The sequence below is a fragment of the Drosophila teissieri genome, chromosome 3L (assembly GCF_016746235.2).
Source record: "Drosophila teissieri strain GT53w chromosome 3L, Prin_Dtei_1.1, whole genome shotgun sequence".
Lineage (NCBI taxonomy): Eukaryota > Metazoa > Arthropoda > Insecta > Diptera > Drosophilidae > Drosophila > Drosophila teissieri.
Genome location: NC_053031.1, coordinates 11,118,611 through 11,142,711, shown reverse-complemented (window position 1 = coordinate 11,142,711; position 24,101 = coordinate 11,118,611). Strand labels below are relative to the sequence as shown.

Below are 24,101 nucleotides of genomic sequence, written 5' to 3'. Positions count from 1 at the left end.
AGCAATTAAATTTCGAAATTGATTTATTTTTCTCAAGGAGCTTTATGGTGAGCGCACATTCTTCCTTCCTTTCCTTAGGTGCATAAACACAATGCCATATCCCAAATTACCACCGAAGAAAATATTTTTGTGTAAGGAAATGAAATATTGGTTATTTTTACTATAGATTTATAATAATAAATTTTAATATTCAATGCATATATAGATGTAAATTTATGAATATGGAAAATTATAGCCGACAGTCACAGTAGTTAAGGCGGAATCTTTCTTTTGTCTACAGCGTACAATAATAATAGTAAAATGGTTTTTTAATTGTTGGAAAAACCAATGCGGAAACACAAAGGGTTTTTTTTTGCAATTACCACCATTTTATGAATATTACCATTTTCATGTTTACAGTTGTATACTTAAAATCAGTTTCTATAAAGCTTAATTTACATGTTGTATTCCTGAACAACTTTGATCTTCAAAGGAATTAAAAAAGTATTATAAATAAATGTCACTTATTTCACAGCAAGTACTCCTTTGCCCTTGTTAAAGTTGCGTAATCTGTACATATACAATATACATTAAATCAATATTCTCATGCAAAAAAAAGGTACACAGGACCGACTTTTGTCTAAGGTCCACACACTTCTGTATGTACAGATTTGTGCCAACTGCAAAAACGGAGCAGCAGAAGTGGAGCCCAATAGAAACTAAATCTAAACAACACCGGAACACCCCGGCAAGGTCACATCGACACCCCCAAAAAACAAATGGGGAACCGAAAACTAACCAAAAACTAAAAGTGAATCGAGCCAAATGATTCGGAGTGGTCCAACCATTTGAAGTGGTGTCGGAAAAAAGGGGAGTCATACCCGGCAGGCAGAGCTCTGCCGAGCGCCAAAAATTCATTCATAAAATTCTAAAACGCGCTAAAATCTAAAATTCTAAACAAAACCAGTCGGCAGTCGGCCGAGTGTGCGGAGCTGGCAGTTTAGAGTTGGGAGTGGGCAGTTGGCAGATTGGCTGGAGGAGGCCTTCTGAGGAGAACTCATACGCCCGGTGGTCCTCTGCCACTTGCTGCATGCCCCACGCGTAAAAAAACACCCACAATTTTCGGTGATGCACAGATGGTTGGCTTGCATGTTGGCTACTATCCAAAAGTACATATATCCTATTTCAACAGGACGATTTTAATAGGAACTAACTGATAGGAAATAAAACATAGTTTCAACGAAATGTCTATATTTTATACATCTTTAGACTCGGCGCATTTCATAGTACTCATACTTATATTTTAAGCTTATGTATCACTACATTTTAATTTTAGAAATATAACTTTGTTCCAAGATACAAATACATGTTGTTATGGTTTATGTTTTAGTATGGAAAACGAATAGTATGACTTAGAGAAGTTTGACTGTACTAATGCTCTAGGGGCTATTGGTGTTCCTCGTGGCACCAACTTCCTTCGGGGGATTCCCCTTTGGGGCAACATCCTTCGTTTGTTGTGCCCCAAAATGTGTGTTACTTGTGCACAGCCCAACAGTATGCAATGCATTTCGCACACAGGAAATTGCACTAGGAGACGTTTTGCACACAACTGTACTTGCACATCGACCATTTTGTTATTATTTTTAGCAGACGACAGAAAGCAAAATCAAACTAAAAAATGGAATTTTATGTATACACATAATAAAATATGTGTAGAGATTTTATATAATAAAAAAACACTTTTACATAAACGCACAGCCACACACACAAATGCATCAGTTTGTATGCCTAGACAAATGCGTATGTAGAAGTTTTGTAGTATCCTAAGGCCTATGTTGCTTGTGTGCGTGTGTGGGTGCGTTTTTCTGCATCGTGCGCTCGTTTGTGTGTGTGCGTGTGTGAGTGTTGCATCACCTAACTTCATGGTGAAGTGCAACAAACTCTGCTCTACACAAAAACGCCGCCCAACAAAATGCAATCAAATGGCAAAAATTTTGCCAGACTGCAGGCAGGCAGGCAGCAACAACAATCGTTGTTGCAACAACTGCAACTGCAATCTCCCGTCTGCCACGTTCGCAAGAGGGCGGCAGAGGGGGTGGTGGTTTGGGTGGCTGGTTGTGGGAGCAGTTGGGGCGAAAGGCCAGACACAGGCCATAAAACAGCAAAAACAAACTGCATGTGAAACATTTTAGTTGCATTTTCTATATGGAAGATTCGCACCAGAGTGAACCTTATTTGCATTTCAAAATGCATAGTTAGTGTAATAACCATTTGCTATTTAATTATTCTGCCTTCATGGTAATGTATAAAGCATTAGGGTATATAAATTAAATTGTTAAAGCATAATAAAAGATTACAATAGCAGTCTTTAGTCAACACTGCGTATGATTAATACATTTTCAATTTTGTAAACGTAAAATGTAATGCTGGTAAGATGCATATATGAATTATATTTAAAAACAGCTGAATATAGTTTAAGAATCTACTTAACAAAAGGGAGTATTAATGTTGCTTTCTAGTTAGTTGTTTAGAAGGTCCACCCTATTTACACTTAAATGAAATCGCTTGGCACTTGCGTGTGTGGGTGCATAATCCATGTGCATATATAAATGTACAAAATCAACCCTTAGCTTTTGACTAGCCGCTCAAAAAAACAGCATCTGTGTGTGTGTGTACGAGTGTGCATAAAATAAATTTCATTTAAATTAAAATAAATAAAACTCGTCCCCAAGCCGTCGCGTCTACCCAAAAACAAGAACTTAGACAAAGCGCAGACACATCCATAATAGTCGAATGGATGCCAGTCCGCAACACCCAAAACTTCCAATTGCCACAAAACGGCACGGCTGCAGATGAAACTGTCTGGACATCGAAGAAAAAGCATTCATTAGGCCGACTGCAGTCTATGCATTTTAATTGATTGCCAGCCGTCTTTGTCGGCTTTATTTTTGGCAAAATTCCATTAATCTCCGGCAATACTCGGACATTCCGTCTAATGTCATCAACTGCAGAATCTATCTTTCTGCACGAACAAAATGCTGAATGCAGTTTCTCAAAGGAATCGAAAAACTGATTATGAAATCATTCACTCGTTCTGCAGTTCGTAGATGGCATTTAATTCAATGCCATTGACCAGCGTTGATAAAATTAAAGTTACTTTACTTCGCTTAATACAATCTACTTTTATATAGAAATCCTGTTAAATACTGTTATATTTGTAGTTAATTTTCAAATTGGAATGCTAAAGTTTAAATATTATAATGAATATTTTTAAGGGCCGTGGAACTTATATAACATTTTATATTAACATTTTAAGGCTTTTGAGGTATGCTTTTAATAATATCCCTAACAAATGTTTAGCTCACTTAAAAGAATTACTTTTTATGAGTCTCCGCTCTTTAATCTTAGTATATGACCCTCTTATAAACCACGTTGCACAGGAATTAGCAGTTCTTTCCGTAAGTCAACCTTTAATCTGTGGCAGTTCAAGTCCGCGCGCTCAATAAAGTTAAAAGTCAGAGCAGCATCTGCATTGCCATGCCACTTGCCACTTGCCACTGGCCCCAACCGCAATCCGCATTTCGCCGCAAGATGGGGCCAGTGAGGTTTGGGTGCCGGTGGTGCCACCACCAACACCACCACCACCACCACCACCACCCACGAGAAACATGCCACGAAGACGGAGGCAGACATTAACCAAACAAGCGGTGGCGGTGGCCAAAAGGGAACACGTCCACGTCCTCGACCTAGTTCAATGGCAATGTCATTGTGCCACATTATCGCCGGCGACGTCGTCCTCTGCTGGCTCAGTTGGCTTGGCCTTGGCTGGAGTTGAGTTCAGTTGAGTTGAGTTGTGAAGCTGCAGGGAAACGAGAACGAGCGCATGAGTCGAGGCCACGGCCACGGCCACGAACATGGCCAAAGTGGCACACGGCAGGCAGCAAATACCCAACCAGTGAGCTCCACCCACCGAAAACTCCATCCACCTCCACGCCAGCAAAACACCCATGCACCCACCCACCCAAATCACCCAAATCACCCAAACCACCCGATCCACCCGACCCATCCATCCGGCGAAAACGAGACACAACAGCAACAGCGATGCTGCAACGATGCAGGCACAGAAACCGAAACGGGAACGAACGGAGGTTCAGGATGCAGGAACTGCAGGGTACTGAGAAAAAAACATCCACACCAGACTTTGTAAATTCCCTATTTGTATTCCATAGGGATGAATATTTTCAAAGATATACATTTAGTCAAAAGTTAGTTTCTATTATAATGACTAACTTTGAAGGTGAACTTTTATGATATTAGATAGCTTTTATTATTCGTATTAACCTCTAACTTTCTAATATCCTTAGTATCACTAATATCATAGATATATTATATATGTTGCTAAATTCAATACTACAAAAGGTGATGATATATTTTGCTAGTTAGTATGTGCTTAAATGTTAAACTCTAGGTATAAATTTCAATTTGATGCTGTTGGAACTCAGCAAATTTATTGCAAGTGGAAGAGCAGGCGGTGGCGACAATATCCTTGCACTTGTGCAGGCCGCGAGGCGAATGGCGAGTGAGGGCGCGGGTGGTGGTTGAAGGGTGTTGGGGCACACAGGACTCACAGCCACACCGCTAAGCCCGACAACCAATCCGCCGCCAGCAGAGCAGCCTTGCCGCATCTGAGCCCCGTTTATTGTTGCAGTTGCAAGGACCTTCCTGTAGGCACAACCACGACCCTCTCCTCTCCGGTGGTTTTTAAGGGGGGTCCTGGCCGTTTTGTCCTGCACTGCTCCAAGCTCCAAGTTGCAGTGGTGGAGCAGACACTCCCCGAGCCGCAGCCACCGTCACTGCCACCCACCCACAAGCCAATCCACTGTATCACTCATACTCAAACCCTTCAGTTCTCTGCTGAACTCGGACTCATACCCGATTTTTCAATACGCTCTCTATCTATATGTATGTCGTCCTTGCTCTCTCGCCCTACGAAACTCTGTCTGCTGTTTTCGTTCGTCCTGTGGATTTATTTCACAGCATCATGTTAATAACATGGGAGACTTGTGTAAACTTTGTGTAGAGCTAGAGAATAATTCACAATAATAAAGAGTTGCAACCGATTTAAAAGATAATCAAAATGTCGTTTTATGTATTAACCTACTATGTAATTAACTAATATAACGTACAAAAAGGTATAATTAAAATCGTATTTTTAGGTAAAATAATAATAAAATTTATGCACATTAACTTCGAATCTATTTAATTTAGGCTAAAATAATAAGTCTAGATAACTTTATTTGTTTTGCCCAGCATTTTGGTATTGTATGAGGCATTCGTCACAACGCGTCCGTAGAATCGGGACCCAAAATAGCTTTAATGTTGATACAACTGTCTAGTGATGGGCTAAGTTCTTTTTTTTTTTTTTAATTATTTTGCAAATTAGTATATGCTTAGCCTAGTTAGTCAGAGCCAAATATCTGTACCAAATGGTATTATGCGTAAGGTTCTCACGAAGTGCAAATAAACCCAAGTCCGACACATGTTCGTGTTTCTACCTCACCCAAGGAATATAAATAGTGCTCCATTCGGACCAGAACAGCATCAGTTGATCACATCCAACTACCAGACATCAACATGAAGTACTCCTGTGTCCTGCTCCTTTTGGCAACCGTCGCCTGCTTCCTGGTGAGCCTGTCCAGTGCCACTACCACGACCACAACCACAACAGATGCAACTACCACGACCACCACGACCACCGCCTCGTCTTCGGACACCACTACCACGACAGCGTCGTCCTCGGACACCACGACTACCACGGAATCATCCTCTTCCAAAAAGAAGAAGCACGTGATCAAATACAAGAACAAGAGGCACGAACCCAAGAAGAAGATCACCATCCACAGGAAGAAAAGCCGCAGCGGCTAAACATCTTTAGATATCTACAAATCCGGTTACGACTAATGTGAACTCTGATTCCCAAAAGGCAACTGCCATATCGTTATTCCCCTATATTTATTATTTTGCAAACAAATGTACCTCTAACTTACTATAATTAAATTCAAAAAATTATTTAAATTCAAAAACTGTATTTTAATTTTAAAATTATTTTAATATTTTATTATTTGAAGGCGGGATGGTTTTTGGATATTCTTTACTTATACTGATATAACAATCGTTAAGTTTTAAAAGCATTCAAAACGAGTACAAATTTTAGAAAATAAGCAACAAATTAATAATGTGCTTTCCAAAAAAAAAAGAAACAGATAGTAACTTTTGGACTTTTTTAAGTAAGTTACAAAGTTTTAAGAGTTTCCTCGAGTGTGATCTTATGATATGATATAATATAGTCATATAAGTTATTATATGATATAATAGGATATAATATTATATTATTTTTTGAAGCGTTTTATGTATTAACCTACTATGTTATTTTTAGGTAAAATAATAATAAAATTTATGGACATTAACTTCGAATCTATTTAATTTAGGCTAAAATAATAAGTCTAAATAACTTTATTTGTTTTGCCCAGCATTTTGGTATTGTATGAGGCATTCGTCACAACGCGTCCGTAGAATCGGGACCCAAAATAGCTTTAATGTTGATACAACTGTCTAGTGATAGGCTAAGTTCTTTGCAAATTAGTATTTGCTTAGCCTAGTTAGACAGTGCCAAATATCTGTACCAAATGGTATTATGCGTAAGGTTCTCACGAAGTGCAAACAAACCCAAGTGTTTCTACCTTACCCAAGGAATATAAATAGTGCTCCATTCGGACCAGAACAGCATCAGTAGATCACATCTAACTACCAGACATCAACATGAAGTACTCCTGTGTCCTGCTCCTTTTGGCCACCGTCGCCTGTTTCCTGGTGAGCCTGTCCAGTGCCACTACCACGACCACAACCACGACAGATGCCACTACCACGACCACCACGACCACCGCCTCGTCTTCGGACACCACTACCACGACAGCGTCGTCCTCGGACACCACGACTACCACGGAATCATCCTCTTCCAAAAAGAAGAAGCACGTGATCAAATACAAGAACAAGAGGCACGAACCCAAGAAGAAGATCACCATCCACAGGAAGAAAAGCCGCAGCGGCTAAACATCTTTAGATATCTACAAACCCGGTTACGACTAATGTGAACTCTGACTCCCAAAAGGCAACCGCCATATCGTTATTCCTTTATATTTATTATTTTGCAAACAAATGTACTTACTATAATTAAATTCAAAAAATTATTTAAATTCAAAAACTGTATTTTAATTTAAAAATTATTTTAATATTTTATTATTTGAAGGCGGGATGGTTTTTAGATATTCTTTACTTATACTGATCTAACAATCATTAAGTCTTCAAAGCATTCACAACAGGTAAAAATTTTAGAAAATAAGCAACAAATTAATAATTTGCTTTATAAAAAAAAAAGAAACAGATAGTAAACATGTTCCCATCCCATTGGATTTTTTAAAAAAGTTACAAAGTTTCAAAAGTTTCCTCAAATGTGATTATATAATATAGTCATATAAGTTATTATATGATATGATATAATTATACCCGTTACTCGTAGAGTGAAAGGGTATACTAGATTCGTTGAAAAGTATGTAACAGGCAGAAGGAAGCGTTTCCGACCATATAAAGTATATATATTCTTGATCAGGATCAGTAGCCGAGTTGATCTGACCATGTCCGTCTGTCCGTCCGTCTGTCTGTCTGTCTGTCCGTCTGTCCGTCTGTCTGTCCGTCCGTATGAACGTCGAGATCTCAGGAACTACAAAAGCTAGAAAGTTGAGATTAAGCATACAGACTCCAGGGACATAGACGCAGCGCAAGTTTGTCGATTCATGTTGCCACGCCCACTCTAACGCCCACAAACTGCCTAAAACTGCCACGCCCACACTTTTGAAAAAGGTTTTGATATTTTTTCATTTTTGTATTAGTCTTGTAAATTTCTATCGATTTCCCAAAAAACTTTTTGCCACGCCCACTCTAACGCCCACAAACCGCCAAAAACTCTCCTTTGCACTTCCACTAGCTGAGTAACGGGTATCAGATAGTCGGGGAACTCGACTATAGCGTTCTCTCTTGTTTTATATTATTTTTTCTGTACTGAAGCGCCTTGAGGTTTGAATAATGTTATTCAATAGTAGTCAATAACTAGTAACACAGTGGAGAAATCAATTTTGTTCCAATAAGTAAATAGTAATACTAAAAATAAATTCATAGTATTTTAGTTGTATCTGTGCCATTTTGCTCACAAATATATTTAAAATTTTTTTTAAGAAATTAAGCCTTTTGCTGTTTCTATATCGAAAGTACTATATACCCTTTTTTATATGAAATATATAAAAAATTAAATGTTCATAATTTGAGCTTACTTTTAAAGTCTTTACTTTAAAAATATATGGCTTCAAATAGTAATCTAAAGTCCTAACATGTAGGTATGTACATATATATCAAAAAGCAAAGTATTGAATTATGTTTTCTTGAATTTATTAATAATAAGTAAGTGGTACGTTTGTTAACAAAGTAATAAATAAAGCGGAATAATGATATGGCGGTTGTCTTCGGGAGTCAGAGTTCACAATAGTTGTAACCGGGTCTGGGTATATCTATAGTTGGGATGTTTAGCCGCTGCGGTTCTTCTTCCTGCGGATGGTCTTGACCTTCTTGGGTTTGTGCACCTTGCGCTTGTAGTGGGTCACGTGCTTCTTCTTTTTGGAGGAGGATGCATCCGTGGTAGTCGTGGTGTCCGAGGACGAAGCTGTCGTGGTAGTGGTGTCCGAAGACGAGGCGGTGGTCGTGGTGGTCGTGGTAGTGGCATCTGTCGTGGTTGTGGTCGTGGTAGTGGCACTGGACAGGCTCACCAGGAAACAGGCAACGGTGGCCAAAAGGAGCAGGACACAGGAGTACTTCATGTTGATGTCTGGTAGTTGGATGTGAGCAACTGATGCTGTACTGGTCCAAATGGAGCACTATTTATATCACTAGGGTGAGGCTGACAAATCAAACACCTGACGGATCATGGCTTGTTTGTATTAGCGTGAGAACCTTATGGAAAAAGTGCCATTTGATCCAGAAAAGTAGGCCTATTTTAAAAACCAGGTCACTCAAATAAAATTTTGCACATTTCCATGCCTGCCTCAAACAGTTGGGCAAACATTAAAGATATTCTAGGAAGTTCAATTGAGTTGGAAACACTTTACCGCTGCTTCAGAGTTTCAGCTGTTTAAATTTATACTTTCTAAATATATGTGTTGTATCAGGGGGAACACAACGCGGTAAATAAAGCGCGCAGTAAAGTTATATATAATGTACCTTAAATCCTTCTATATAATAAGTACAAGAGAACTTTAATTTACATTTATACTAAACATACATAGTTACTTTCCATTTACTTACAAAAATTTCGATTGCGTTTGGGCAGAATATTATATGATGCACCATATTATCTTGTATCATTTTTTTAGATACACATACCAAGGGGGAAGAAAAAGCACACCATCTAATGCGATTTGGGTATTATGTAGAACCAGTTTCAAGCCGCTTAGCTAATACTGGGAATCAAAACAGTAACACGCCAACTGATGTCATACGTCGGATGCAAACCAAAAAGTCATATTTTGATAACTTTGAGATCCATTAAGAGGTGCAACAAAATAAGGCCAATAGGTCATTCGAGTACCCACATCTCTGGACCATGGCCTATAGAATAGGTCATAATCAAAGAACAGGTTCCCACCTTTCCACTTCTCCACCTGTGACGCGTGCTTTATACGGCTACCCTCGCACACAAGCATACATACACACATACTTAGCAGCTAAATACCAAACTACCTCTTTTTATGCCGCCAATAAATGGTGTTTAATTGCAATGTTGTTATTCTTTGTTTTTGCAGACTCCGTTTGGCGACAATCACTCAAGGGAGCGAAAGAGAGAGAGAGAGCAGAAACAGGGAGATTTTTTTTGCATGTATATCCAGTGCTGCAGGTATGGATTGAATCCAGCCAAAAATAGCTAACAATTTTCTATTAAAACAATACACAAAACGTGCAGCAAATTTTAAAGTAATTAACTAAAGTTTTGAGTTTTTATAACTGCGCTAGTTAGATATTTTTAATATAAACTAAATGTCGAGTTATGCACTGATTTTATTGCAAATGCTCCTTGGTATTCATGTTTGACATATTCTATTATAATATAATGTTGGGTCACTAAAGATCTTTTATCAGTACTTTTGGTATGTAGTCATTAATATTAAAGGTTTGATTTTTTACGTTTAAAGTTTTTAAAATAAATATTGGCTACAACCTTATAATCTAGCACTTTCCACTTACAACACAGCATCACTGAGCTTGACAGACGAAACGGGAAATGGGTTAAGAATCAAGGAGACCGAGGATGCGGAGATAGAAGGTGAGGAAAGAGACAGGGCCCCAGCAGCCGAACCGCATTCCATGAGCATGCAGCGCAGTCGCACAATGGGCCAATTAAGAAAAAATCGTTTCAAAATGATTTTTGTATTTTCTGTATTTAAAGCTGAGACTCCGAAAACATTGTTTTTTTTTATTATTTCCACTTCTGTTTAACGAATAAATATTGCGTAAGGAAAGAAGACTGCTTCAGTGCAAATAAATCTATATAATAAATATATTATTTTTCTTGTTTCCATATTGTTTTCATTTTGTGGTACATGTGTATATGTACTGTGAACATAAGTTTTAATAAATTTTACTTTATCCATTCACTTTTTGTCTTTAGAACCGCCTTTGAATTTTGCAGCGAGTGGTGCGAAATCGACCCACTGTGCACCGAGGGCAGCGGCAGCGCCTGCGCAGAAGAAAGAGAGCCATCGCGGATCTGTTCAGTCCATTCAGATTTAGCCAAGTCAGTGCGTCGCGAGATCTTTAGCGAGCAGGTTGCGATTTCGTTCAGAAAGCGTTCGGCCGGGAAAAAATAGTTACTTTACTTCCGTGAGTGTGTGTTTGTGGGAATAATTCGGCATCGAAACTTTCTTCAACAGCTGGCTATCATTTGTATGTAAATGCAAATCGACCAAGAAGGCTGCAAGCGAAGAGACAGCGAGACAAGTGGAGTGTAGAAAGTGCCAAACCAGTTTTTTTGTTAGCAGGAAAACGTGGCAAAATAAAAAATTAACATAACAAAAAGTGAAACAAGCGATCGCTTGGTTGGATTATATCATGTTTAACGATTGCTAATTGATCAGTGAAAGTGGGTAGGCAAAACAATGCGAGGAAGAAATGCCCGCTAATTTACGAAGAGCAAATCGCACACTGAAAAAATAACAAAAACTAGGAAACCGCTATGTCTGCCACCTACACCAATACAATTACACAGCGCCGCAAGACGGCTAAAGTGAAGCAGCAACCACAACAACAACAACAACAACAATGGACGGACAGCGATATGAGCTGCGAGTCAAACGAAAGACTTCACTTTCGCAGCCGTTCAACAAACTCGAAGCAACAACAACACACGACACACAGCAACTCACCTTCACCACTGTGCTGTAACGGTGCTCGTGCTCTAACAATGCTCAATTGCTGCGTCGACGTCAACTGTCATTTGAATGCGCCGCTGCGCGGCAGCGTTAACCGGCACACGACGCCAACGCCGACACCGACTGCGACTCCAACGCCGGTACCGACGCCAAAACAAGCCTCCCCCTCGCCAACCACCGATCGTTCGCGCTCCCTCTCACGTTCGCTGTCGTCCTCTCGGTCTCGCTCGCTCTCCTGCCAAAAACACATCAACAAGAAGAGCGCAGGCGCAGCATCTGCAGCTGAAAGAAAAACCGCTAGTGCGAGTACGCAGCCATTTACCGTTAACCTGAGCATCGATCTCTTCAGTTGGACGCTCTTTCTCTTGGCCTTCGGCACGCGTTTCTACAAGCTGGCAACGCCGCCGCACATCGTGTGAGTAGAAAAACAATAACAAACCAGGCAAATGGGGTCACCACTGAGAGAGAAAAATACACACAGAACAATTTCTTAGATATTTTTAAATGCTTTAATCACTTCAAGAATTTAAGAATTGTAATACAATGTTCTTTACCCAACAGATTCGATGAACTCCACTACGGCAAGTACATCTCCATGTACATGCGCAACATTTTCTTCTTCGATCAACATCCGCCACTGGGCAAACAGCTGATCGCCGGACTGGTCAGCCTGGCTGGCTACGATGGCAATTACACCTTCAACCGGATTGGAGAGCCGTATGCGCCGGAAATGCCCATCTTTTGGTTCCGGTTTGTGCCAGCCTTGTGCGGCAGTCTACTGGCTCCCGCCGTTTACAACCTGTTGCTGGAGGCGAAGCTCAGTCGCTGGTCATCCGCCTTGGGTGGTCTGCTTGTGGTCCTGGACAACTCCTTGCTAACGCAATCCCGCTTTGTTCTCATGGAATCAATGCTGCTGCTGGCCACCACGGTGGGGATCGCCTGTCTGCTCCGATTCCAACGAAGTCGCCTGGGCAGCCTAGAATGGTTCTTTAGTGGAACGACAGCTGCCATCTTTTTGGGAGCCGCCGGAACCGTAAAGTACGTTGGATTCCTGGCACTGGGGCTAGCCTTTTATCTGCTGTGTCGACACCTGTGGCAACTGCTCTACGACGCCGGACTCACCGGTAAGATAACGCATTTCTCGAGATTCACAACTCATGTTCTAAGAGCATAACAGAAATTCGTAACGATACGTATACGTAATTTTAATCATCGTTATTCTAAAGAGGTATGCATCAAACTAAAACGTTTTTTTTCTAGATCGCCAGCTATGGATGCATGCCATAAGTCGCCTGTTAATCTTCGTTGGCATTCCGTTGGCCATCTACGTGGGAGTCTTCTATGTCCACTTCAAGACGCTATACCGGGCTGGACCGCACGATAGCATCATGACTAGCGCGTTTCAGGCCTCGTTGGATGGAGGACTGGCATCGATCACACAAGGACAGCCTTTGGCAGTTGTTCATGGCTCCCAAATCACACTGCGCCATACCCACGGACGCACCTGCTGGCTGCACTCGCATGCAGCTGTCTATCCGGTGCGGTACCCGGACAAGAGGGGCTCCTCGCACCAGCAGCAGGTCACCTGTTACTCCTTCAAGGATGTGAACAACTGGTGGCTGGTCAAGCGACCAACAAAGGAAAACCTGGTTGTGGGAGATGAGCTGGATATCATTCGGCACGGTGAAATTATTCAGTTGGTCCATGGAATCACGAGCCGGGCACTGAACTCACACGATGTGGCTGCGGCAATGACACCGCAGTGCCAGGAAGTAAGCTGTTACATAGATTACGAGATCAAGATGGCTGGTGAGCTGCTGTGGCGCGTTGAGATTCTGAATCGCGATTCCGAGGGTGACATTTGGCATGCCATTAAGTCGGAGGTCCGTCTCGTTCACGTGTCCACAGAAGCTTCCTTGAAGTTCACTGGCCGCCAACTTCCCGAATGGGGTTTTAATCAGCACGAGGTGGTGGCGGATCGTGAAAAGGGAATACACGAAGATACCATCTGGAATGTTGAAGAACATCGCTATACACAAAGTAAGTCCTCTTTGAGAGATATAAAAACAACAAATATTTCTTATTTTTATCCTTTTTAAGCCGAGGACCATCGGGAGCGAGAGCGCCAGATGCTAACAGCTGAAATGATACCCACAAAGCGGACGCGAATCTCGTTCTGGGCCAAGTTACTGGAGCTACAGTCCAAGATGCTGTTCAAAACGAAGTCAGTGCCAAGTCATATGTACAGCTCGATGCCGCACGAGTGGCCGCTGATGGACAAGGGCATTGCCTACTGGTTGGATTCAAAGTCCAGTGCGCAGATCTATTTGCTGGGAAACGTACTCATCTGGTACACAGCCAGCTTGGGAATACTTGTCTACGCCGGATTACTCGCCTTCTACGCTATGCGGCGGCAACGTCTTTGCTTCGACATTTCGGAACAGGAGTGGCAGCGATTCGTCATTGCCGGTGATACCTTCTTTATGGGCTACGTGATGCACTATCTACCGTACTTCTGTGTGGATCGTACACTCTTCTTGCACAACTACTTGCCAGCCTTTGTGTTTAAGCTACTTTTATTGTGCTTTGTTGTGGAGCATCTGGACTATCTGCTCAGGCGCTTCTGTACCGGGCGTGGTATCCACCTCGTGCGCCTGTATCGCCTCATGCTAATCCTCTGGCTAGTGGGCGTGCTGAGCATTTTCTCAAAGTTTATACCATTCAGTTATGGTGCGACAAAAATGAGCTTAAATGAGGTTCGAAATCTTCGATGGAAGGATACCTGGGACTTTGTCCTGCACAAAAACCACCACCTGCACTGAAAAACCAGATGCCATCTCCGCGGCCAGAGAGACGTGCAATGATGTACTAGTACCGTGTACAATAGACTAGAAGACTAGCTACAGTTGAACTAATAGTAAGCCATAAATTATTTGACATGTAAACATACTCATTTACAAGACCAATAAATACAATTATTTATTTATTTACGATGTCCTGCTTTATCAGTCAGTATTTGTTTAAGCACGCTGGAAACACTTAAACCCACACTATATAAACATTTACACTTATTAACATGGCCAATAGGGGACACTTTATAGATAGAAATGCAAATATTCCGACAGCAGGATTGTCTACCTCAGGATTAGGTGGCGAGGAAGGTGTAAAAGTATGTCTAAGTATCAGCAATGCAGAAGAATTGGCTGAGAGTCTAGTGAGGCGAAATTGCGGACAGATCAATGAAAAATCAAACCATCCTCCGGCCGGTTCAGTTCTTCCCAGCAGCAGCATCCGGGATTTGCTTACCAGCGAGCTGCAGAAGTCCCGCTTTACGTCCTTCAAGGAGAAGTTCTACGAGGAAATGTACTTCAAAAAGGCCACTTTGGGTGAGGTGAAGAAGACGTACTCCAAGCCGGACAACGTGACCAATACAAGCCAAACCTTCGGAAGTCCATCGAGTGCATCCCAATCTGAATCACTTTATGGCGTTATATTGCCGGCCAAATCGGCGGAGCAAGTTAACAAGGAGTACGAGGCTTTCCACGACAAGTACATCATCAGCCACAATCACTACTTTCCTTCCGAGCAGGTCAATCGCAGGTTTATCTCTCGGATATTACAAATATTTGGCAAATCTAATGAGTACCTTAAATATTTTTAGATATTCCCAGCCATTTGATCGAAAGTCACCTTCTGGAAATTTTCACACTCTCGGTGACTTTGGACTCAAAGTGAAACGTTGTCTGGAGGAAGGTGAAAACCACCTGAAGGTTATTGGCAAGGCACAAGTGGACTTTATGAATCGCACCGACGCGCCCCTCGGCATGCGAAACAAAAAGTGAGTTAAATCACTAGATGATTTGCATTTTTTTTGGTTCTGATTAATAGTTTTAAGACTTCTGTAGGTACACTTATGCGGTGCCCGATATCACTTTCGGTGTTCCACTGCGCAGCAATGGCGATGTGAAGATGCTGCTTAATAATATCGAACCGTGCCACAAAACTAACCGGCTACTGGATGCCATACGCTATTTGAACAAAAAGCGTCACAGTTTGAGGAATCCCCTTGAATTCCACAAGTACGTACTAAATTCAGTGCTGGAGAGGAGTGATACGGATAAGACGGGTCACTTGCCACTGGCACGCGTCTTAGAAATCTTCAGAAGCTTCCACATCCGCCTGGATGCGCACAAAATCCGACTGGCCCTGTCCAATTTCCGGATGATTGTGGACGAGGGATGTGCCACGGAGCGGGTGAATTACCTCGATTTTCTCCGACTTCTCTCGATTCAGAAATCTTTGCCGAAAACAGGTAACTTGACCAATGTTTCCGATGTCAGTTGCCTGGACACCACGTATGACTTGCTCTGCGCCGATCGTCAAAAGAAGTTCAGGGATGATTCGGGGACAATAATCCGGAATCTTGGAGAGCAAAAAACGAGTGTCAAGGATCTCATAACACCGGTTTTGGCCACTTTACGTGGCCTAACACATAGTGATTTCACCTGTCTGCGGCCCAAAGGGGAAATCGAACGTATCTTCAGAAGTCTCGTACCAACTGATAAATTCGAAGCCATTTGGCAGAGTCTAATGACTGACTTCAAGGACCAGAATGAAACGGCATCCGTTTCGCAGTTTCGTACTGAAATGCACAAACAATTAGAGGCCACATCTACATAAAAGTTAGCCAATTTACCATGACAACAAAATAGATATCAAATCACATTTTAAAAGCCAATACAAATATACAAGAAGATAAAACACAAAACGCCTTTTTTTCAAATGATAGCCTAAGTTTGGGCTGCCATTAGTGTGAAGCAAATATTTGTTACACCATTTAGCTTCCGAAGCTGGTGTATTGACACCCAAATATTTAGGTTTCTGGAACAGTTATGAAGCCAGCTTAACAAATGTTTTCGAAATCCGGAAATTACCGAGGAACTATAAATGGGGCGCCTCCAACTTCAGTCAATCACAACAGCCCTTCGCCGCTTTTCAACCTTACAACATCCAAGATGAAGTTCCTATTCGTGGTAGCCCTCATTGTCCTGGCCATCCAACTGGCTTCCTCTACTAGTACTACTACAACCACTACAACGACCACCGATGCCACCACTACAACAACCACCACCACCGATGCCACCACCACGACGACAACCGCCGCTTCCACCCACAAGAAGCGTTGTTGGAAGGGCAACAACTGGTGCCACACCCGCATCCCCAAGAGGAAGTGCAAGCACCCAAAGCGGTGCCACAAGACAATCGTGATTGTGACCCACAAGAAAAACAAGAAAAACTAAACTAAAAGTAGTTTTTTAAATAAAGAAAATATGTTTTAAAAAATTCTGTTCTGCACTTTAATTTCATTTTTAATACAGGGGAGAACGCTAAGGACAGCTATTGGGAGTGCCAAAGAGAAATGTTAACAGAATAATAATAAAATGAATAAAAAAGCAAAACATGTTTTAAAAGTGTAGTTGTGACAGTTTTTGGCGGTTTCTGGGTTTTAGAGTGGGCGGAGAATATATTTGAGTTTATAGTTCCCGAGATCTCCACTCTTATACGGACATGGCCAGATCGACTCGGCTGGCGATCATGATTAATAATATAAATAATTTAAATAGTTTATAGGAAAAAATCTTCTCTGCTTTCTTTTTTGCATTGCACTTACAGTCTTACTTAGACAAGTAACTGGTATCTGATAGTCGAGGATCTCGACTGCAGCGTTCTTATTTTTTTATGGTTTCTTAAGAATGTTATAAATTATTTTAGTTACTTTTTAATAACAGCAACAGCAAAAAAAACTTTTGATTTCTGATCACAAATTGAAAATACTTTACACAAGTAGGAATTTTTAAAGTTCTTGAAATTATTTCTTGTTTTATATATGATTATAACAGTGTAATATTGAAAAGCTAAATTGTAGCTATTTTAATGCTTCAGAATTACTGCTTCTATTCGCTTCACTTCTTTTTTGGGTTAATATTGGTGTTTACTATTAGTGTACTATTAATATTTTAACAACTTAAGAGTCTTATTATCTCAATACGGAAATCATTCCAAACCGAATATAAACCACATGTGATAACAAACACAAAACTACGTTCAAATTAATGTATAAAAGCTTTTGGTTTCACATTGGTTAATCACAAAAGTTTCTACCACCATTCGAGAAGAATCCGAAGATTCAAGGATCATTTAAGATGAAGTTCCTCTACGTATTCCTCGTCATCGCCTTAGCCATCCAATTGGCAGCTTCAGCAACCAATTCAACGAGTACCAACAAGCATAAAATAGTCGTGACCCGCAGGAAAACCGCTCATTAATCTGGACAAATTTATACCGTCAAAATAAATATAAACAAAAATGTATTGCTCCTTTCTTTAATTTCGGTTCGATAATGTGAATTGTAATTTCACGCATTTTTTGTTTTTATTATTTTACTCTAGTTTTTTATATTTGTTTCTGCATATTCTGCATAAAATGCGGATGTTGAATGTGTGATCCAATGATTTAAACAATTGCAGGCAATCACCAACGGCGAAAATTATGGCAAAGTAGTTCTGTTGATTTTATAACACTCCAAACTAACAATAATAGTATTGGAAATAATTTACGATTATTTATGAGACTCCAATGGGATTTCATTTAAAAGGAATAAAGATATTATTATTATTTTCATCTTATAGGGTTTTAATCTAATCTTTAGAAGTTCATTACATTTTTTTTAAGATATGTTACACTATATAATTTTTATGAAAGTAATTTACTGTTAAAACCGAAAATGATGTTTGGAGCATTTTAAATAAATACACTTTGATTGGCGAATAACCCCGTGGACTACTTTCTAAATAATTAAAATATGTAATACTTTCTAAAATAAAAGACAACAGTCTAAAAATGTTGCTATTGAAAAAATATATTTTTAAATATTTTAATAATATAATATTATATTAATAAAATAATAATAATAAAATATTATATAAATAAAATATTAATATTAATAAAATGAGTTTTATCAAAATATATATTCAATATTCAAATATTTAAATCATAACTCCTTGCATATGTACATAATAAATGTTATTTATTGTTGTTTAGGTTTTGACTTCAGTTGAAACAGCTGTTTTAGGCAGTAAACAATTATGTGCAAATGTTTGATATCGTAATATTGGCATTATACCAAACAATATGTTACCAACGAAGTCAATTTCCCCAATTATTGTTTTCATATGTGGGCTTATTAGCACCAAATAAGCAAGTAAACTATGAAGGAATTCTCCTATAAAAGATTTTGATTTTGAATAACTTTATCACAACAGTTTCTATCACCACATTTGAGCTTCCGAAGTTTCCAAATATTCAAGGATCACTGAAGATGAAGTTTCTCTACGTATTCCTCGTTATCGCCTTGGCCATCCAATTGGCAGCTTCAGCAACCAATTCAACAAGTACCAACAAGCATAAAGTAGTCGTGACCCGCAGAAAAACCGCACATTAATCTGGACATATTGATACCTTCTAAATAAACATTTAAAAATGCATCTTTCCTTTTTTATTTACCTGAACTAGGGCTTCAATTTACTTTCAAACCTTTCAAAATATTCTGATCTAGTATACTTGATATGTTTTATGAACATTTATGAGTTCGGTCAGCTTCATAAAGCTTTCAGCTTTGTGAAGACAAATTTTGCAAAAGTAGCCTAGTTTTTATGCAATAACAATAAAATCTTTATTTATTTAAGAATGTCAAGACATTTGACAGAAACAAAAACTATGGCTAGTGGGTTCAGAGAAAATCCTGGGGCTGTCTACCCTACCAAATAGATTTCGCAGGGGTGGAATCACATCGAATAGTACGGGAGTGGAGCAATCGATCCTTCTTCGCTTTACAACAACCAAACCTTTTCACCGCAGACGCACTGGCGGATCCTGCGCTCGAGGTTGCGAGTCATGCCGATAAGTTCCTGGCACAGTGCATCCCTCTTAGAACATCCTGGGCAGGGTTCGCCTCCAGGACCGCAGGGCTTGCAGCCACATGGCTTGTTGGTGGGTTTAGCTGTGGTGGGCTTATGTGTTGGAATTCTGTGTGTGGTGGTCTTTGGTGTCGGACGTTTAGTTGTTTTGGTGGTCTTTGGTGTCGGACGTTTAGTTGTTTTGGTGGTCTTTGGTGTTGGACGTTTAGTTGTGGTGCATTTAACTGTTGTACGTTTAGTTGTTGTACGTCTAGTTGTTGTACGTCTAGTTGTTTTGGTGGGCCTTTTTGTGGTGGCTTTTACTGTTGTCTTTCTGGTTGTTGTGGTGGGCCTTTTTGTGGTGGCTTTTACTGTTGTCTTTCTGGTTGTTGTGGTGGGCCTCCTTGTGGTGGTTTTTACTGTTGTCTTTTTAGTTGTTGTGGTGGCTTCTGTGCATGGAGGTGGTCTTGTGGGTGGCGCACAAGTAGTTGTTGTTGTTTTGGGTGGCGCACAAGTAGTTGTTGTTGGCGCACAAGTCGGTACCGTTGTTGGGCAGGGCTTTGGAGTGGTCGGGGGGCAACCACAATCCGAAGCGTTGGCGATATTGGCGAAGCCAATGAGCAGGATGCTCGCTGCGAGAAAGGAACACGGATTAATATAACAGAAGCAGTAAATACTGATTCTTGGGAGAATCGGTGAAACTAACCAAGGACGGTGGCGATTGTCACTTTCATGTTACTAAGTAGCTTGACTCAGTAGGATTGGGGACACAAACTGATAACTTTCATGGGGAATCCTCACCTTTTTATATGTGAATCCTACTCCAAAACTGCACTTCTAAAAATATGGAATCAATGGGACAAACCATTTGTCGATTATGCAAACACAAGCCTTTTCGACATATTTTTTATGAACATGCTTAAGTGCTGTTTTGTAGTGCAATTACCTTCACTGCTTGGTGAGCGTATTAATATGTTTTATATTTTACGCAAATTTATTTTAACTCCAATATTTTGCCGATCCACTTAAATAGTATAACAACATTTTACATCTTTATCCAAGCTATTAGGTATAGTATTCCTTGTAAACAAGAAACTTCATATAAATAACTAATTAACATTTAAAAATTGACTAGCGGTTGAACAACTCAGTCTGCAAACAGATATTGAAAAATTATACTTTAATATATACATATATGTACCTACATTATATATTAAAGTTCGTGCACAGAAATTTAAATACAAAATAAAAGATTGTTTTTATTTTCCATTTAAAAGAATTAATAAGTAATTTATCCAGAGGCCAAAATTAAAATTTACTTTGAATAAACTTCAACATACTTTTTAAGTAGAAACAACCCTTTTACACGTAATTTACCTTACATTTTATCGGGTACACAAACCTTCAGTTTCTTTAAGCTCTAGAGCCACCAAAAGTAATAAATTTTCTAAAATCATAGATTGTGTGGGTTCTTAATACATAAAAACATGATGGATCGTTCGTATTGAGTTCCTCGACTATCAGATACCTCTAACTTAGCAAGTGGGTGTGCGATTGAGAGATGGTACGTAAAAATGAATGAAGAAAATACTTATTTTTCAGATTGTTGTAACAGGTGTAATACATTTTAAATTATAAAGTCCATCTCAAGCTTTTCAGCTGACCGACTTTTGATAAATGTTATTTAGCCTTTATATTGGTAAGGCTTAGATTGCTTGTACTCATGTAGCAGCTGTTTTCGAAATAATTGTCTGTAGCAAATATTTAGCGTTTTTAATTGATAGGTTTACATTTAGTGAGGAAATAAATTTGATTCTTTGCTTTGTGCAAATATTACCAGCATCTACGGAACTCAGCAGGTACTTATAAAAGCCTAATCTTAACACTCTCAATCACTACACTTCCGTGCACCACATCGATAAGATTTCTATTCCCTTTGCAGTCTCGAATAATTCCAACCAAATTCAAGATGAAGTACCTATTCGTGGTTGCCCTCATTGCTCTGGCCATCCAACTGGCTTCCTCTACTAGTACTACTTCAACCACTACAACCACAACCACTGATGCCACCACTACAACAACCACCACCACCGATGCCACCACCACGACGACAACCGCCTCTTCCACCCACAAGAAGCGTTGTTGGAAGGGCAACAACTGGTGCCACACCCGCATCCCCAAGAGGAAGTGCAAGCACCCAAAGCGGTGCCACAAGACAATCGTGATTGTGACCCACAAGAAAAACAAGAAAAACTAAACTAAGTAGTTTCTTAAATAAAGAAAATATGTTTAAAAAAAATTCTGTTCTGCATTTTAATTTCATTTTTAAAACAAGAGAGAACGCTAAAGACTGCTATTGGGAGTTTTTGGCGGTTTCTGGGTTTTAGAGTGGGCGGAGAATATTTTTGAGTTTATAGTTTCCAAGATCTCGACTTTCAGACATGGCTAGAATGACTCGGCTGGTGATCCTGATTAATAATATAAATAATTCAAATATTTTATAAGGTCGGATTCGTTAGTGAGCAAACTCGAAAAAATCCTTTCTGCTTTCTTTTTTGCATATCTACATATGTATGTACATACATGCACTTGCAGTCTTACTTAGACAAGTAACGGGTATCTAATAGTCGAGGATCTCGACTGCAGCGTTGTCTCTTTTTAGTTTGTCTCATTAGTCTCATTATGTTTAATTATTGTTTTAAATGCGATTTCTGAGAAATGGTATAATTTATTTTAGTTACTTTTAAAAACCAGCAACAGCAAAAAAGCTTATGATTTTTTCCTAGGCAGATAACAAATTACAAATCGAAAATACTTCACACAAATAGGAATCTCTTATGTTCTTAAAATTATTTCCTATTTTATATATTATTATAACAGTGTAATATCGAAAAGCTAAATTCTATCTTTTGATGCGACAGAATCACTACTCCCATTCGCTTTACTTCTTTTTGGGTTACCTGCAAGTGTGAAACAGCTGTTTTATTATGTTTACTATTAGTGTTTACTATTAGTGTACTATTAATATTTTAACAACTTAAGAGTCTTATTATCTCAATAAGGAAATCATTCCAAACCGAACCTTAACCACAGTGCTAATAAGCTTAAAACAAAACTACGTTCAAATTAATGTATAAAAGCTTTTGGTTTCACATTGGTTGATCACAAAAGTTTCTACCACCATTTGAGAAGCATCCAAATATTCAAGGATCACTGAAGATGAAGTTCCTCTACGTATTCCTCGTCATCGCCTTGGCCATCCAATTGGCAGCTTCAGCAACCAATTCAACGAGTACCAACAAGCATAAAATAGTCGTGACCCGCAGGAAAACCGCTCATTAATCTGGACAAATTTATACCTTCAAAATAAATATAAACAAAAATGTATTGCTCCTTTTTTAATTTCACCAATCACCAAATCACCAACACGCTAGCTTTAATTAGAATTCTTAATAAAATTATGGCAAAGTAGTTCTGTTGATTTCATTACACACCAATTGATAATTCTAGCGTTGGAAAAAATGTAAGATTATTTATGAGACTCCTATGGGATTTTATATAAACGGAATAAGGATAATATTATTTTCATCTTATAAAGAATTTTTATTTAATCTCAACTTTTGAAGTTTATTACATTTATTTTATTTTAAGATGAATAATTTATATATAATTTTTATGAAAGTAAATTTGGCTTATAAATTAATACACTCTGTTAGACAAAGTACTACGTGGACTACTTTTAAAATAATACTTTCTAAAATAAAAGATAACAGCTTAAAAATATTGCTAGCTAAGACATTGAAAAATGTATATTACAAATATTTTAATATTATAATATAATAATGTTATTAAATATTATATATATAATATTTACTTATATTATATTAATAAAATAATAATAAAATGAGTTTTATCAAATTATATATTCAATATTCAAATATTAAAATCATAACTCTTACATACATATGTAGATTAGAAATGTTATTTATTATAGTTTAGGTTTTGACTTCAGTTGAAACAGCTGTTTAATCATGGCAGTAAACAATTTTGTGCAAATGTTTGATATCGTTATATTGGCATTATACCAAGCAATTTTGCCTTATGCGTTACCAACGAAATTAATTTAGCATTATTAGCATCAAATAAGCAAGTTAACTATGAAGGAATTTTCCTATAAAAGATTTTGATTTCGAATCACTTGATCACAACAGTTTCTATCACCACATTTGAGCTTCCGAAGTTGCCAAATATTCAAGGATCACTGAAATGAAGTTCCTCTACGTATTCCTCGTTATCGCCTTGGCCATCCAATTGGCAGCTTCAGCAACCAATACAACTAGTACCAACAAGCATAAAGTAGTCGTGACCCGCAGAAAAACCGCACATTAATCTGGACATATTGATACCTTCTAAATAAACATTTAAAAATGCATCTTTTCTTTTTTTATTTACCTGAACTAGGGCTTCAATTTACTTTTTAGAACCTTTCAAAATATTCCGATCTAGTATACTAGATATGTTTTAAGAACATTTATGAGTTCGGTCAGCTTCATAAAGCTTTCAGCTTTGTTAAGACAATTTTTGCAAAAAAAGGCTAGTTTTTATGCAATAACAATAAAATCTTTATTTATTTAAGAAT

General features: G+C 38.9%; 12 protein-coding genes across 16 annotated transcripts; 10 read left to right on the top strand and 2 right to left on the bottom strand.

The window, feature by feature from the left end:
• The first annotated feature begins 5,613 nt into the window (after positions 1–5,613).
• Positions 5,614–5,904, top strand: LOC122618039 (protein new-glue 3-like). The gene has a single exon (XM_043794161.1). It carries the CDS (start codon positions 5,614–5,616, stop codon positions 5,902–5,904), a length of 291 nt encoding a protein of 96 aa, XP_043650096.1.
• Positions 5,905–6,798: 894 nt separating this feature from the next.
• Positions 6,799–7,089, top strand: LOC122617909 (protein new-glue 3-like). The gene has a single exon (XM_043793956.1). The coding sequence runs from the start codon at positions 6,799–6,801 to the stop codon at positions 7,087–7,089; it is 291 nt and encodes a 96-aa protein (XP_043649891.1).
• Positions 7,090–8,612: 1,523 nt separating this feature from the next.
• LOC122617853 (protein new-glue 3-like) lies at positions 8,613–8,903 on the bottom strand. Its single transcript, XM_043793872.1, has one exon. It carries the CDS (start codon positions 8,901–8,903, stop codon positions 8,613–8,615), a length of 291 nt encoding a protein of 96 aa, XP_043649807.1.
• Positions 8,904–11,043: 2,140 nt separating this feature from the next.
• On the top strand, positions 11,044–14,493 carry LOC122615818 (protein O-mannosyltransferase 1). The gene is made up of 4 exons (XM_043790952.1): positions 11,044–11,922; positions 12,069–12,631; positions 12,768–13,547; positions 13,608–14,493. Exons 1-4 carry the CDS (start codon positions 11,312–11,314, stop codon positions 14,327–14,329), a joined length of 2,676 nt encoding a protein of 891 aa, XP_043646887.1. The 5' UTR covers positions 11,044–11,311; the 3' UTR covers positions 14,330–14,493.
• LOC122615819 (EF-hand domain-containing family member B) lies at positions 14,468–16,266 on the top strand. Of its 5 annotated transcripts, XM_043790955.1 has the most exons (4): positions 14,468–15,107; positions 15,169–15,345; positions 15,413–15,761; positions 15,820–15,962. In XM_043790955.1, the coding sequence occupies exons 1-4, from the start codon at positions 14,584–14,586 to the stop codon at positions 15,826–15,828; spliced, it is 1,059 nt and encodes a 352-aa protein (XP_043646890.1). In that variant the 5' UTR covers positions 14,468–14,583; the 3' UTR covers positions 15,829–15,962. The 5 variants fall into 5 exon arrangements, with proteins under 5 accessions (XP_043646890.1, XP_043646889.1, XP_043646892.1 ...); XM_043790954.1 differs by having other exon boundaries at positions 14,468–15,056; positions 15,413–16,266; XM_043790957.1 differs by lacking the exon at positions 15,820–15,962 and having other exon boundaries at positions 15,403–15,534.
• Positions 16,267–16,522: 256 nt separating this feature from the next.
• On the top strand, positions 16,523–16,807 carry LOC122616594 (protein new-glue 1-like). Its single transcript, XM_043792107.1, has one exon. The coding sequence runs from the start codon at positions 16,523–16,525 to the stop codon at positions 16,805–16,807; it is 285 nt and encodes a 94-aa protein (XP_043648042.1).
• A 903-nt stretch (positions 16,808–17,710) lies between these two features.
• On the top strand, positions 17,711–17,833 carry LOC122618081. Its single transcript, XM_043794215.1, has one exon. The coding sequence runs from the start codon at positions 17,711–17,713 to the stop codon at positions 17,831–17,833; it is 123 nt and encodes a 40-aa protein (XP_043650150.1).
• A 1,052-nt stretch (positions 17,834–18,885) lies between these two features.
• LOC122618084 lies at positions 18,886–19,008 on the top strand. The gene has a single exon (XM_043794217.1). It carries the CDS (start codon positions 18,886–18,888, stop codon positions 19,006–19,008), a length of 123 nt encoding a protein of 40 aa, XP_043650152.1.
• Positions 19,009–19,396: 388 nt separating this feature from the next.
• Positions 19,397–20,196, bottom strand: LOC122616592 (salivary glue protein Sgs-3-like). Its single transcript, XM_043792104.1, has 2 exons — positions 20,169–20,196; positions 19,397–20,094 (listed from the first exon to the last, which is right to left on the bottom strand). Exons 1-2 carry the CDS (start codon positions 20,194–20,196, stop codon positions 19,397–19,399), a joined length of 726 nt encoding a protein of 241 aa, XP_043648039.1.
• A 1,235-nt stretch (positions 20,197–21,431) lies between these two features.
• On the top strand, positions 21,432–21,719 carry LOC122616591 (integumentary mucin C.1-like). The gene has a single exon (XM_043792103.1). It carries the CDS (start codon positions 21,432–21,434, stop codon positions 21,717–21,719), a length of 288 nt encoding a protein of 95 aa, XP_043648038.1.
• Positions 21,720–22,681: 962 nt separating this feature from the next.
• LOC122618080 lies at positions 22,682–22,804 on the top strand. The gene has a single exon (XM_043794214.1). It carries the CDS (start codon positions 22,682–22,684, stop codon positions 22,802–22,804), a length of 123 nt encoding a protein of 40 aa, XP_043650149.1.
• Positions 22,805–23,728: 924 nt separating this feature from the next.
• LOC122618083 lies at positions 23,729–23,851 on the top strand. Its single transcript, XM_043794216.1, has one exon. It carries the CDS (start codon positions 23,729–23,731, stop codon positions 23,849–23,851), a length of 123 nt encoding a protein of 40 aa, XP_043650151.1.
• Positions 23,852–24,101: the final 250 nt, after the last annotated feature.